Below are 16777 nucleotides of genomic sequence, written 5' to 3'. Positions count from 1 at the left end.
CAGATATAATATTTAATATTATAATATAAAACTTTATTAAAATAAAATTTAAGAGAATGTGGGAGTGTTTCAAAGATTATCATTATAAACTTGCTATCCTATAACTTCACAAAGCACAATGGTACTTTTTGTGCCTGTATGTTAATAAGTACATCTACTTTTTTGAACCATAGAAGGTAATCCCTAGTAAACACTAAGAATAATATTAAACAGAATTGTGACGAAATACTTGTTGAGCTCCACTTTTAGTATCTTTTCTTATCACCTGTATTTTAATGTTCAGAGTTCTCATGCAAAGCTAGTTTTTTTAAACCTTAGAAATGATTATTTTAAAAAATTGACTCCTGCATAAGATTTAGTGATACAAATTAATAACCTTCCTCAAATAATTTACATTTAAATTATGCTCTTGATAAGGAAGTGAACATTTTACCAAAACAATTTATTTCTGATTGTGGAATTTCATATTCTTCTGAAATATTATAAATAATGAGGGGACCTTAAAAACACCTCTGAAGTTGCATTATGGTGAAACAGCAGTGAAAACACTTCAGTGTTTTATCTTTACTTAGAAGTTCAGGTGTAATTGAGAATGTTTATTTATTTATTATAGAATCCACAGTGTCTGATCTAACACTTTGAATATAGTAGAGACTCAAGAAAGATTTCCTGAAATAGTGAAGCATTAGATAGTATAGCATTCTGATGTGGATTTTCAGGCTGTGTCTCAGAGATGTTTTATATTTGGCTATATATAAGAGATAAGAGTTATCTTTATAAGAGATGAGAGAGTTCCAAAAAATAAATTTTCAGTTAGTAACAATCATAGAATTTTTCAAAAAATGAACAGACATATGAAATCAAAGATTTCCATGAGATATTTTAATTTTTCTATGCACAGTATTCATATTGTACACTGCTTAACTCTATAAAGCACAATTTACATATGGATTGCCAAGTAAATTCATTTCACTTCTTTTCCTAATATAAGATGAAAGTTAAAGGTCTTGATTTTGGTGATCAATGAATGAATATCAATTATCCTGATTTTACTCAGAAGTTATAAGTATATTTGTGTATATATATGTTTGTAATTGGATATGGGTATGTGCATATGCATAAATGTATGTAAACATGCATACATATATAATTTTTTTCTTCTGTTGAAAAGAGACTGAGAGACAAAGAAATTTAATTGTTAAGCAAATATTGATTGTTTGCCTGCTATTTAGCAGGCATGGTCCTAAGAGCTAGAGATACAGAGATAAACAAGATGTATAATATCATTCATGGGGGTGTTTCCCTCAGCCCAGCCTGAGCTAGAGATACAGAGATAAACAAGATGTATAATATCTCTGCTTTCAAGGAAATCATAATCTACTAGGTGAACATAGAATATATTAATCCATACAGATACATATGTGTGCATATAATCTCTACACACGAATACATGAATATACTAGTGGCCTGGTGCACGAAATTCATTCATGGGGGGGTTTCCCTCAGCCCAGCCTACAGGGATCGGGCCTAAACCAGCAGTTGGCCATCCCTCTCACAATCTGGGACTACTGGCTCCTAACCACTCACCTGCCTGAGCACCCCTAACTGCCTCTGCCTGCCTGCCTGATCACCCCTAACCTCTTTGCCTGCCTGCATGATCGTCCCTAACTGCCCTCCCCTGCCAGCCTGATCTTGCCCTCAACTGCTCTCCCCTGTTGGCCTGGTTACCCTTAACTGTCCTCCCCTGCAGGCCTGATTGCCCCCAACTGCCCTCCCTTTCAGGCCTGGTCCCTCCCAACTGCCCTCCCCTGCTGGTCTGATCACCCACAACTGGCCTCCCTTGCTTACCATCTTGTGTCCACATGGGGGCGGCCATCTTGTGTGTTGGAGTGATGGTCAATTTGCATATTACACTTTTATTAGATAGGATCATATGCACTATACTGCCAAACTGGTCATTAAAAAATTGAACCACTTTCTTATACCTTACACCAAACAGCTATTGCCCTTAAAACCCCTCCTCAGCCCCCAGGTTCTGCCTTCGCAGTTCACCCAGATTAGGTTCTGATTGGTCAGTTTCTATGCCAGTCAGCATCAAAAGCTTTGCCTCCTAGGCAGCCATTGGCTCCTCACACTTCACCCAGATTTGGTTCTGATTGGTTAGTTTTTATGCCAGTCAGCGTCTCCAAGCCTATCACCAGGCCTGATCAGAGAGGAGGGCCTGATCAGCAGCCCTTGCAGAGGCCTGGAGAGAAACAGAGGTGGGCTGCTGGCCAGGCCCGGAGAGAAAGAGGCAAGTGCTGATCAATAGCTGCCATGGAGGCTACAGATCAGACCCTGTCTCTATCTGCGGGTCTCTCTCTATCCAGGCCTGATCTGCAACCCCCTCAGCAGTCAGTGCTGGGTCACTGCACCCACAGCAGCGGCAGTCACTGCTGGGTTGCCACGGCAACCAGGGAAACAGAAGTGATTGCATGGAGAATGATGAAATGTCACAGATGTAGGTTGGTATCATGTTATGTTGGATTTGGTACACTAGGGTAAGGACTTGGATTTTATACTAAGTATGATGAAATGCCTTTGGAGACATTTTAATTGGGGAAAGACAAAGGGATATGCATTTAAAATGTGTATATACTGTATCTATGTGGGAAATAGATTGGAGAGAGAGAAGCATGGAAGCAGGGAGCCCACTAAATAATTTTTCTATAGTCTAGGCTAGAGATGATGGTGGACAGTGGACATAATTGGGGCATGGTTTGGCAACAGTGTCAAAAGACTGTGCCGATGAATTGGAGAGAAGGGTAGAGAGGAATCAAAGATAAATCTTAGATTCTGGAAAAATCCATGATATATATAATTACAGTGTTTGTGAAAGCTACATTGTAAGAAGCTACAAAGCAATGTTTCTGTAAAATTTGTATCTTCTAGTTAGGTATGCCTTTGCTTCTGAAGACAAATACCCACAATTTCCCCCATGATCCATTGCGCATTGCTTTAATTCTCTAATGAATGGATGCATATATATGTCCATAGAAGAGCTCCATATATTTTTGTAGAGTTACAATATAGCCTCAATTGCACATTAAATAGAGAAAGAAAAGTTATTTAAAATGTTGAAGTTGTTAAGTAGTAGAATCTTTCCTGCCTTCAGACAGGATGTGAGTTTTTCTCCTGGATATTTGAGCCAGTGGTCCATCTGACTGTCACAGAAACATTTTCCACAGAGTGCTACCAGTGAGCAGAATTCTCACTCTGAAAGGTGAAAACCTAATCTATCCACTTCATGCTCATCTTAAAACAAAGACGTGGAATTAAGCCTAATCTCTGCTGAGTGTGCTTGTACATACATACCTTTTAAAACGTTTTCTAATGAAAACAGTGGCCCTGGCTCCACTATTCGATCCCATTCGACTTTTCTCTGCAGAGCAACAGCACGTCCTGCAGTCAGAGGTGCCCCTGCCCACTGGCATCACAGCCCTCCCTGTTTATTCATGTCCAGGAATGAGGTGTTTTATCTCAGACATTAAAGAAGGTACTGTTTTCAGACTCATCCAGCTAGTGCAGTGTCTGGATACTCTCAACTGGAGATGAGAGCAGTAATCATTGGGCTCTTCCACTAGTGGCTGTTTATTATTCCATATGGATGTCTTTTCTGTCCTTTTCTTCCTGCACTGTATACTTCCATTTATGTCTCTAAAGAAAGCTTCTCCAAAGGGAAAAAATGCTCATTATGAGCACACAGAATTAATTTACCAACTGGTAAGTCTATTTCCATGTGAGGGAACAGATTCTAGCTGAATTCCTTTTAATGTTCACTAGGCCGTACATCTGTCCATAATCCAGGCTTCTCTGTCCTGCTCCCAACTTTCGCATCTGAGTGCAAAGATTCAGTCTCCCTTCCATCATGATCTGTAGCCCCTTTCCCACCAGTACCACTAAGCAAACAGATTTGCATAGCCTTTCAATGTGTCTAAATGTTTCATCCCTGGATAACTGTAATAATACATGGGCATGCGACTGCCAACTTTTTAGTCTAGCTACATATTTACTGTGATGTACAGAGTACAATTTTTCATTTTAATGTCGTGGAAGTCCTCATTAGCTTTTAAACCACTGATAGTCATAATATGAATATGTGAATTAAATACTGTAAGACTAAGAAAGTATGCATTATAATCATATCTGCTTAGCTCTAGTTTAAAATATATTTAAAAAGGAATTTAAGATATTGCTTTATGATATTCCTAATCTGTTTCATAATCATTACTGCATTCACCTACACATGTAATGGTTATTTTGCTAGATTTAGGATCAGGTACTAATAACCCTAAAGCAATTCAATTTATGTTTTTTACACTAAGTTGTTTTTTTGCTGTTTTTTTTTTTTTTTTAAGATACTAGGTGGCTTAGAAATGTTTGTTAAACTGAAAGAAAGGCTACCCTTCATTACTCAGTTTGGCTTTCTCCTATGGTAAACACATCAACTGAAATGGGGAATCTGCATCCAGAATTGAAAGTGACCTTGCATTTACTTTTAGTCTCTGGAAAAGATAGATGTGTAAATGAGCAACAAAACTTGGAAGCTTTGATGACAGAGTCTGTAATATCTCGGTGTGCAACTTTCTGAGTATTTTTGACATTTATTATTAACAATAAAAGCAGAGTGAAATGAAAGTAGCATTTGTACCAATTCTTTAAAAATAGAAAGAATATTTAATGGCTTGACACATTTCACTAGACTAAAGCACATATATATTTCTAGAAGTAATAGTATTTGCTACTTTTAAAATTAAAAATCTAAAACATTCCTTTTGTAATGCTTCCTACTCTAACAATAAAATGTGAGGATCTTTGTTCAATATGTGTGTTATTTTGAGGTAAAATATCCAGGGGGGGGAGGGAAGGGGTCCCTCAGCCTGGCCTGCACCCTCTCAAAATCCGGGACCCCTCGGGGGATGTCCCACTGTCAGTTTAAGATCCCACGGATCGGGATCGGGCCTAAATCGGCAGTCAGGCATCCCTCTCACAATCCAGGACTGCTGATCCCTGACTGCTCGCCTGCCTCCCTGATCACTCCTAACCACTCTGCCTGCCTCCCTGATCACCCCTAACTGCCTCTGCCTGCCTAAACACCCCTAACTGCCTCTGCCTCCTTGATCACCCCTAACCACTCTGCCTGCCTTCCTGATAGCCCCTAGCCACTCATTTGCCTGCCTGATCACCCCTAACCACTCACCTGCCTGCCTGATAGCGCCTAACCACCTCTGACTCAGTCCCCTGCCCCCACACACACGGCTTTGTCTGGAAGGACGACCATGATGACGTCCGGAAGGTCATTCAGCTGTCTGGTCTAATTAGCATATCATGCTTTTATTATTATAGATGTTCATAAAAATAAACTTGCTAGAAAAGCAAAATAATAAATAAAGTAAAAATCTGGAAATATGCATGGTGGCTAATTTTATTCAAAATAGTATCATGCTACATGAAATAAATCAGTGAGAGAAAGATAAGTATTGCATGATCTCACTCATATATGGAATCTAAGTAAGAAAATAAGCTGATGAACGGCATGGATCCAGAGACATGGAAGCATGGAACAGAGTGCAGAATCTCAGAGGGAAGGCAGCGGAGGGTCGGTGGGTGGGAGATAATCAACCAAAGACCTTGTATGCATATATGCATAACCCATGGACACAGACAATAGGGTGCTGAAGGCTTGGGATGCGGGGTGGGGATGGGATGGAGGGGGGTCAATGGGGAGGAAGAAGGAACATATGTAATACTTTCAACAATAAAGAATTATTAAATAAATAAATAAAAGCGGGAAAAAGTGAAGTTGAAAAATACCAAAAAGAAACAAAATAAGAGCAGTAAACATTAAGATAATGAAGTACTGAATTGTTATAAAGGTGTATCCATACAAGTAGGAAATAATGAAGTAATAGAATAAGTTACTAGTAGAACAGTGGCAAAATAATTTTAAATCTCATATGAGGGTTGTTATGGTAATAGGAAAAGAAAATTTGAAAAGAGATGGGGAACATCATAAAAAACTTTCCGGAGTAGTGCATCTCAGCTCTGTTATGACCTCTGGGACAACCCTGAGTAGGGTCCTCGGTGGAGTGGGTTCGCCACACATGCTCTAATTGGACTCCCTGCTTCTCTTCTATAATCTGGGCCTTCCATAGTAGTGTAGCTACTGGTACAAAAAGAAATATGTTGCTCATTTTTTTTCTACTTGTATAACTGGATTTATTCCTGAACCCTGGGGAAGGCTTTGAAACTGGAGGTGATATTAAAGAGTTTCAGCCTTTTTGTCCATCTTCCATTTGTATTTTGAAGAGTGGTTACAAATCGCTCTAGGGAAAGTTGAGAAGCAATTAAGTTTAGGATTTAAGGGGAATATAGTAATCTGTTTCGCACTTTCCTTAGATAGTTTCTCAAAATCTCCCAGGTGATATATGTTTCAAAATAATATTGTTTTAATCTATTGATGACAAATGAATAGGAGCACTTGAATTGCTTCCAACCAGAAAATAAGATTAGCCTACAGTCATTTGTAATTCTTTGCAGCCATCTCTAACGTGATAAATAGGTATCTGCTAGATTCTCTATGCTGGAAGATCCAGATCCAGATAGTATTTGCTTGGGAAGGAAATATTTTATCTAAATCTTTTCAATTTGATGTTGCATCAGAGAAACAAGGATGATTATAACTTTTGTCCTACTCAATATACCATATTACTAATTTTGATATACTGTTAAGCTTTTTATTACTCAGTTAGCAAGGGTTTAGAATATTCTTGTTCTTCAATATGGGTAACTTAGTTTATGCTTTGAGTACTATTCGTGGAAGAGTATGGGCAGTGAATTATGTGTAACTCTTGAGTAAGTTTCATATCAGGGTACTGAAATGATATTGCTGTTGATATCATAAGGTTACTAGTAATTTTTGGTGATCTGTTTTCAATATATATACAAATATTAAGTTATCATGATGTATACCTGAAACTAATATAACATTCTATCAGTTACAGTTCAATAAAAAAGAAAATAAAGGACAGATGTGTCAGTCTTAAAATATCTTTAATCCAAAAAATTTAGCAACAGATTTTTATTTTGATTAAATGGGTTATTGAACTTATTGGTTATACTCAGTCAAAGTGTTCAAAGATTTCTACATAGAGTTATGGACACAAAACTAGTCATGGGTTAACTAATCTTAAAATGGGAAAAATTGAATACAAAAATTCACATTAATAACAATTGTATGAGATACACTTCCCATGGACTGGCACCGTGCTAACAATCACATTTCAAATTCTGACCAGTTGTGGACTGATAGACAAGGAATGCATGAATTGCCTATAATAAGGGCCATAACTCTCAAGGGAATTATTATGTAAATAATTCTGTTTCTTTACTGAACTATGTGGGGGGGGGCTTTAAGAATATGGTGTCCAGAATCTTTGATTTTCCATAGGTATGCTTGTGTTTGTGCAGTATGTACATGTGCACCATGTGTGGCAAAAGTGATGGTAGTATGAAAGGCTAAAAAATTCCAAGGGGTGGAAAGAGATCTATGGAAACCTGAGTAAACAAGGAATTCCAATAATATAATATTTTAATATAATAATAACGATATTCTAATTTGTGCATCTCTATGTACCTGACATTGTGTTGGGTACTTCTATTTATGAAACATACCATTAGTTTATGAATAATCAATGAGTCCTGTGCTACTATTTTTAAGAATTCCAGACACTTGGACCTCATTCTTGCAGACTCTGAAAATCTACATCATTGTATGGTCATTCTCCTATAGCTCTTCTATTTTTGTATCATAATTACTTGGATGCTTAACTTATTTTCCATGTTAAACTCTACACTTCTTGATTGCTATTCACCTTATTTGTATAGTGGTTTTATACTCAGTGGATAAATGCTAAATATCTAGTTAGTGAGCGAATGTATTTTTCTCTTGATCTGAGTTCTACAAATGGTAAACACGGCAATGCAACATCATAATCCAAGACAATTAATACATATGAAAGTAATCAGCCATTCTAAATAAATAGCAGGATCCTACTAATAACACAAAAGTAACTGTGCTCACAAAAATTAATACTATAACTATGACTACTAATTTAACATTATTTTTTCATTGCTGAGCTTGTTAATAAAAATGCTACTTTCTTTCCTAAAGGAATCTCCATAATGCAAATGTTTCATAAGTATATTTTATTCTACAAGTATTTGCATGTTCAAATTTGTGAGGCCCAGAATTTCATACTGCCAGTCTCAAATTACCATTTAAAGTTCTAATGCTGAAATTTGCAAAGGTGTAATTAGGAGGTGAAATAATAAAACCCTCCAGTGTCCACAATACAAAATGTCAGTGCTGCTAACAATTAAATGTGGTAACATTTAAATAATGAACTTCCATTGACACCCGAAGAATAAAATGTAGCTATTAGGACGACATCTACATAGCAGATGATTTCACAGGAAAGCGCTCAGACCTCCATCAAGTTAGGAATCAATAGAACCTAGGCAAGTGTGGTACAAAGGCAAGGTCTCAGCTCCTGAAAGGCCCTCTGTGCTAGAGCTATATTAAATTATCACAGCTAATGCAAAACCAACCTTGGAGTAAAAGATAAAAGGGTGAAGTTCTCACAAATGATCATTTATCACTCCATTCCGAAATGCAGACAGCATTCATTATAGATCGAAATGCCACTCAAATTTCATCATTTAGTAGGGTTTTGAAACAGCCAAACCATTAACAGGGGAGAGTAGCTTTTTATATTTATACAACCAGTGACTAATGAAACATTATACTCTGTGTGCAAAAGGGGTGAAAAAAAACACCTTTATTTTGTAATGAACCCAATTGGAGCCCTTTTAAACACAGTGTAATATGGTCTCACTGTTTCATCGAGCCTCTCATTACTTGTGTCGATAATCCTGGGTAAACTACTGTTGAACTTCACAGCATTTATATAGTAGCATGAATAGCATTAAACTATGGGGTGCTTTTGACAAATTGTAGTTCAAAAAGCAAAGCCAAAAAATTACTTCTTACAAAATGCTTAGAAAAGCATTTATTAGAAATGTGTCAACTGCCAACTACCTAAAGGCAGCTTGGCTACTTAGGAAATCATGCTGTTGTCTGGCTCACAGACACTTGGAACACATGTGAATTTTCCCCACTTGAATTACTTTTAAAAAAAACAAACAACATTCTTTTTATTTAAGTATAGGATTTTCTGCCACTCCCTTCTAATTCTATATTTATAATTTCATATTGCTTTCCACATAATGTGACATGCTGTGCAACAATCCCCCAGGTCCCAAGAAACTCTCAGGTGAGAGAAGCACTTAGAAAGTTAAGGGTGAATCTGACTAGACTTCATTTACATGAGTGCATGATCTACACAGCCAGGTCAGCATGAATGGAAAGCTACTCCCAAATTATGCTCTAAGGATACACTCAATGATTCCATTCTCTCTGGAAGAAAGGTGGCAGGAGTGTCTACAAGGATTCACCACATTTAATTCCAATACATCAGTCTAATTTGATTAGGCTGATCTTTCTCAAAAGATTGAATATGCACAATTTATAATATGCTAGAAATTAATCTCTCAGCTCTACTTTCAAGATGTTTGTATGTGGATAGCCTAGGATAGTCTATTCACTGAGAACCTTCATTTGCCTTTGACAACAAAGTAGTATTTAGAATTAAGAGATTGTATACACCAAAGCAATTTAAAAGTAGAATATTAGCTTACTATATTAATTTTTATCCAATTTTGACCTGCATTACAGTAAAATAAATACCTGGGTAAAAACATAATATAATTATTGTTTCCCTAAATTTAAATATATTTTCAAAGAATTTAATTTTACCCCCCAAATTCTTTTTTTGTAACTAACTCATGCTTCTTACAGTATTCTATAATTTAGTCCATGAGAAAATATATCAAATAAACCTACCCTCTTCATTATGTCTAAGATCCACTAGATTTATGAAAACATCATGATTTATGTAATACTTATTTTGAATACTGTAATAATGTGTAGAACGCAGTACTAGTCTTAGTAAAGTTTTCTTGGTGAAATATATGAGGAAAATGTTCCACTCCCCATAGCTTTTCTCTGTCGGAGATTCATAATATACTCTGCATATTAAAAAGTTCTGAGAAATTCTTCAACAAAGAAACCTGACTAACTTTGTTTATTGCAATATTTTTCAATCTCATCAAAGTTATCTCCATCCAACAATATGTTAGTGTTACAGTATAAACAACATAATGTGGCTTTTGGAGGTTGGAAAAAGCTGGTACTTTTCAATCTTGTGTGTTAATATTTATTTCTGAATTTTGTTATATATACTCAAATTGTGAGGTTAGTGGAGTGGAAAAAATGTCTGTGGGTGTTTTAAATATTGTTCATAAGAAATTAACACAGTTGTCATTAATATTGCATACCTCTATTTCTGCTCCATCTCAATGACATTCTATCATTCTTTGTGAAACCAGTTACAGTGATTATAAGTACATTTTAATGACAATACAACCAAAATTAGCTTATGGGAAATATAATCTTTATGATTCTGATTTATAACTAAAAGCATTTATTTGTATAATTGAAAGAAAACCATTAATATAACTTAATAGTCACCACACAAAATTACACAATATTTTTGTCATAAGGATAACTTATCACAAAATTAATTTTTATTTTTAGTGTATCTTTTAATTTTATTTTATTAGTTTGACTCGGAACACTTTAAAAGTGAATCTTGGAGATATTTACACTTATGAGACCTTCTGAAAGAAAAAGAAAAACCTATTTAATTTTGTGTATTATTCTAAAGACTTTGAAAACTTTAAATAATTTCTCAAGGGATTCATTATTTCACATATGATGATGTCAAAACGGTACTTACCATGTACAATGAGAACATACTCTGCACTGCTTTGGCCAATGGTGTTGGTGGCTTCACATCGATATGTACCGTTATCCGTTTTGTTCAGGAAAAGAATATTTAGCTCTCTACCACTCACAACCATCCGATCAGGATCTGGTAATTCTCCACCGTCCTTTGTCCACAAAACAGGTTCTGGCCTATTGGATGTAAACACACATATAGTTAGAAAAATTAAGAAAATGCTACATATTTTGTGAATTAAATAAATCAAGCAGTTTAACACCCATTTTGTGCATAAACATGTGCTAACTTCTATAAGGTACCAAAAGAACCATCATGCACTCACTCAGAAGATTTGAAGGGATGACAAATATACTTTAGTTCTATCCTGCTTAACTAGGCAGGATATGCACTTTCTTAGACATGCACTAAAAAAGTAATTGGTTGAGTCATCATAGGAGTCCCTGATATATAGCAGGTCCTGTGGCCCTGATCTGCTGCTAATGACTCACACTTGCTAATGTTTGGAGAACTGTCCTTGAGCTATCGGAACAGCTTTTTCCCCAGAGGAACCTGGAATGATACTTTTGCACTAGGGCCACCATTGTGACACAGTTGTTGCCTGAGACCACTTAAAGCTTTTCCCCTTTATCTCTCCTGCTTTTCTCATTTCCCTAAATGTTATTATTGATAGTTCTCTCATTTTTGCCCCTAGTTTTATTAATATACAATTAACATGTAATGCTGTATTAGCTTAAGGTGTACAACATAATGAATTGACATATGCATATATTGCAAAATGATTATGACAATAAGATTAGTTAACATTCGTAGCCTCACATAGTTATAATTTTTGTGTGTGATGAGAACTTTAAAAATTACTGTTAGCAATTTTGAGATATGCAATGCAGTCTTGTTAACTATAGTAATCATGTTATACATTACATCCCAGGAGTTTTTATTTTATAACTGGAAGTTAATACCTTTTGACCACATTCACATATTTACCCTACTCCCACCCCATCTCTGACCTCTTTTATTCAACATTGTACTTGATGTCTTAGCCAGAGAAATTAAGCAGGAAAAGTAAATAAAGAGCACCCAAATTAGAAAGGAAAACTCACTATTTATAGATGTTATGGTACATACAGAAAACCCTAAAGACTTTACCCCCACACTTCCCCCAAATACAAACTGTTAGAACTAATATGTGAATTCAGTAAAGTTGCAGACTACAGAATAAATATACAAAATGAATACATTTCTATACAGTAGCAGCAAACTATCAGAAAAATAAATCAAGAAAACCACCCCATTTACAACTTAATCAAAAAGAATAAAATACTTAGGAAAAATTTGATCATGGGTCAAAGATATGTACTCTGAAAACTATAAGACATTGATGAAAAACATTAAAGAAGACATAAATTAAAATACATTTAATTCATTGCTTATAAATTCAAAAATTAATATTGTTAAAATATCCATATGACCCAAAGCCATCTACAGATTCAATTCAATCCCTATACAATTTTCAATGACATTTTTCCAAGAAACAAAACAACAATCCTAAAATTTTCAAGGAACCACAAAGACCCTGAATAACCAAGAAATTTTGAGGAGGAAGAAAAATATCTAGATGGATTACATTTTCTGGTTCCAAACTATATTACAAATCTATAGTAATTAAACCAGTATGATATTGGCATAAATACAGATATATAGATCAATGGAAAAGAATAAGGAACCCAAAAATAAACCCAAGCACAAGTGGTCAATTAATTTTTTAATAAGGAGTCAAGAATACACAATGGAGAAAGGACAATTTCTTAAATAAATGATGCTGCTAAAACTGCCAAAAAAAAAAAGCTGGATCTCTATCTTATACAATACACAAAAGTTATCTCAAAATGAATGACAGAGTTGAATGTAAGATCTGAAGCTATTAAACTACGAGGAGAAAACATAGACAGCAAGCTCCTTGATATCGATCTTGACAATATTTTTTGGATTTAATACCAAAAGCAAAGGCAACATAAACAAAAATAAATGTGTGACTGTTGGTGTTCCATGCCATTAAGTCAACTCCTGGTGACCCTATGAATGAGTGATGTCTACAATATCTTATCCTTAATAGCCCTGCTTAGCTCCTGTAGACTCCTGCCCATTGCTTTTATGAAGTGAATCTCTCTCATATTTGTTGTTCCTCTTTTCCTGCTGCCTCATTTTTTCCTGGCATTGCTGTTTGTTTGTTGTTTTCCCAGAGAATCATGCCTTTTCATTATGTGCCCAAAGTAGGACAGCTTTTTTTTTTTTTTTTTTGTAATTTTTACCTCCAGCAATGTTTCAGGTTTAATTTGCTCTAGAACACACTTATTCACCTACCTGGAGGTCCAGGGTCTCTTAGAGCTCTCCTCCAACACCATATTTCAAATGAATCAATTGTTTTCCTATTAACCATCTTCACTGTTCAGTTTTGGCACCCAAACAACATAGCAACTGGGGATACAAGGGTTAAATGACCTTAGCTTTTGTCTCCAATGACACGTCTTTTCTCTTGATGATCTTTCCTAATTCATCCATTGCTGTCCTTCAAGTCTCAGCTTTCTCTTAAATTCATGACTACAGTCTTCATTTAAATTAATGACTGAACCAGGACAAGCAAAATCTTCAAGAATTTCAATATCTTTACTGTCTATGTAAGGTCATGTATTTCTTCTACAGTCTTGATGTTAGTTTTCTTGATGTTCAAATGCAGTGATGCTTTGGTACTTTCTTTTTTCATTTTCATCAGAAGCTTCTTCAAATCATTGCTACTTTCTGCCAATAAAATATGTCATTTGCATATCTTAAGTTATTGATATCTCTTCCACCTATTTTAATCTTCCTTCCTCTGAATTTAGCCCCATTTTTGACAGGATATGCTCTGTGTACAGATTAAACAAATAGAAAGATAAAAATGCATTCATGTCTGACAAATCTGCCTATAGAAAGTCACTCTGTCTCTCCATATTCTATCCTGACAGTGGCTTCCTGTCTGTAACACTCTTTATGTATCCAGATGATCAAGTGCTGGGGCATGTCACTTTCTTTCAGAACAACCCCTAGTTTTCATGATCCATGCAGTCAAAGGCTTTACTGTAGTCTATAAAACATAGACTAACATTCTTCTGGAATTCTTTGGAGCACTCCAATATTCAGCAAATGTTTGTGATTAAATTTTGAATATCTTTTACCTTGTTGAGTCCAGCATTTCTTGCTCCATGTAAGGTAGAAGAAGCCTCCATTGCATTACCTTGAGCATCACTTCACTTTTGTGGAAAATTAGAGCAATGGTCCTTATTACTGCACTTATTGGAATCTCATTTATTGAAAATTAGGATGTATATTGAATATTTTCAGTCTGTTGGCCATTGTTTGGTTTTCCATATTTGTTGATATATCCTTGTTAGGATATTTACAGATTCAGTCTTTATGGCTTGAAATAATCCCATCAGTGTCACATCTAACCTTAGTGATTTACTTGTCCTCGGTACTTTCAGGGTAGCTTTCACTTCAGTTTCTAGAATCATAGGTTCTTCCATATAGGAATGTTCTTCAAAGGTGTCTGTCATCCTTTTGTCTCTTCTGTATAGATTTTCACTAGATTGTTTCCACCTTCCTTTTATGTTCTCTTGGTTAAGAAATATTATTCCTTGGTCATTCAGCATTAGTCTAAGTTTGAATTTTCCAAATCTTCTGGTAGAGATCTCTTGTTTTTTCTTTTTATATTGTTCTCTTCTACCTCCTTACATTGACTAATGTAATAGTTCTCTTTATCTCTACATGATACTTATTGAAAAACTGCATTCAAAGCCGATCAATGATTCTCTCTCATTGATGTTTCTCTCTCTCCCTCTCTCTCTTTGAAACCAATAAAAATATATTAAAAATTAATGCATATGAGAATATAGGAGATTAGAGATGTATCTAAACTCTGTTCTGACTCCATTGTAAATGCTTAGTGTACTATCTCGTGCTTTCTAACATGGTGAATATTTTCCTAGTTCTTCAGAATTTTCTAATTTAAACATAATTTAACACATCATCTACAATTATTTTTGGAAAATATTTAATTATTTGTTTATTTTGGAGAAAACACTGAAGTTATGGATACAATACGAATATATGTCTTATTAAGTGGTGGCTATAACTATCACACATTTTCTGAGAAAAAGATTATATTTTTTGACAAAATTTTGTCAAACAGATAAAATTTGTGAACCAAATAATAATAAATATTGAAAATCCTATTGAAACAAGCAGATTGGAAATGTTATAAAAGAATTTCTTAGTTTAAATAGTAAAAACTTGGAGAAAGAACAAAGAAGACAGTTTTATTAGGACTGTACCCATGAAACTTCTGAAAGAGGATTCTATGAAAAATAAAATGAATAAGAAACTAGTTATCCAAAGCTATTGGAAAATATAATAATTTATATAATCTAATTACATGGACAACTCACTTTCATAGTATCTTTTATAAAAGCCACACCATTAATACTTCTCAATTTGATTCATATATCTAACATCTGTTAGTTACTATTTGCATTTAGTAATTCTTATTTTAAAACTGATAGCCTGAATAATCTTGTACTATAAACTCCTTTTGAGGTTCAATAAACTCATGACTCCATGCATTAAACTGAAATATTAGAAGTTATGTTCTTTCTACAAAGCCACATTAAGCCAACTTTAAGATAACAGTTAATAACTAGTTAAGGGATGTATTTTATTATATTAAGAGACAATACTTTTTTGATATATAAGTTAGATTTTTTAAACACACACAGATATGATTATATGCATATAAACATACATTTTCATAAACTTAAAAATTATGCTACCTACCCAAATCCAAACTGCCATGATTTTTTCTGCCAATGTTCATAAGCTTTTAGTCACAGTTTAATGACTCCTCTGTAAATATGTAATTAAATGTAGATATATCTTTTAAAATAGTGTGTATAAAAATAAAGTTAAAGACCTAGATACATTTTCAAGTTGCCAATCTTTATATTAAAAAAACCTTTTAAAAAGCCTCTGTTTTAAGAAATAATGAAAAATAAACTAAAAATAGTGTTACTAATGACACTAACATTGCAGATTTCTAGATCCTACAAATATATGATAGTAAATCTTCAAGATGGCAAAAAGTTAGCACTGTAAGATATGATATTAATGAAATGAAAGAGTGTATGCATCAATTAAAAATAGCCTACACATATTCCAATTAGTACTTAAAATATTCACACTTCTTAATCATCATAAAAATATAAAGTGGTTCAGCCAGTCTTGATACAATTTTTGCTTCATCTTAATAAAGAGGGCCTCCAGGCTTTTTCTAGTTGGAACCCAGAAATGATTGAGTTTCTTGCCGCAATGAGCAACATTCTTTCCTGCTGTTCAGGCAACCAAAGGAGATCATTGAAAAAGTGGTTCCAGAGTACAGTTCCTATGGAATAGACTGAAAAAGAGTAGGAGCTAGACAGCAGGCTTAACAGACTCCAGCATTACACTATTTAACTTCATAGTGAGAACAATATAGTTGATCCAGAGAGGTTCCCCTTTAAAAGCCGAAATATTTAGAAGTTGAAAATATTCCCTATGAGATGAAATTTGATTTACATTTCTATTTACCAAATATATAGGGTTAAAAATATGTTTTATTTTCCCATGCACCTAAAGATATTTTTGTAGTAATTACTTCCTAAAATGACATAAAACAAACAAAGAAAGAAACCAAATATGGTCATACATTTATTCTCTTGTATTGTAAGGATTTGCTGAAGATTTTA

The 16777-nt window shown here is 34.7% G+C and overlaps 1 protein-coding gene across 2 annotated transcripts in view; it reads right to left on the bottom strand.

The window, feature by feature from the left end:
* CADM2 (cell adhesion molecule 2) overlaps positions 1-16777 on the bottom strand; it is a 1203315-nt gene that overhangs the window by 93272 nt on the left and 1093266 nt on the right. For both annotated transcript variants that reach the window (XM_005878095.2, XM_005878096.2), the window contains exon 7: positions 10959-11137. In XM_005878095.2, the coding sequence (XP_005878157.1) occupies positions 10959-11137 (179 nt within the window). The remainder of the gene's footprint in view (positions 1-10958; positions 11138-16777) is intronic.

This window comes from Myotis brandtii, unplaced genomic scaffold (genome assembly GCF_000412655.1).
Source record: "Myotis brandtii unplaced genomic scaffold, ASM41265v1 scaffold546, whole genome shotgun sequence".
Taxonomy (NCBI): Eukaryota; Metazoa; Chordata; class Mammalia; order Chiroptera; family Vespertilionidae; genus Myotis; species Myotis brandtii.
This window is presented reverse-complemented; position numbering and strand designations above follow the sequence as displayed.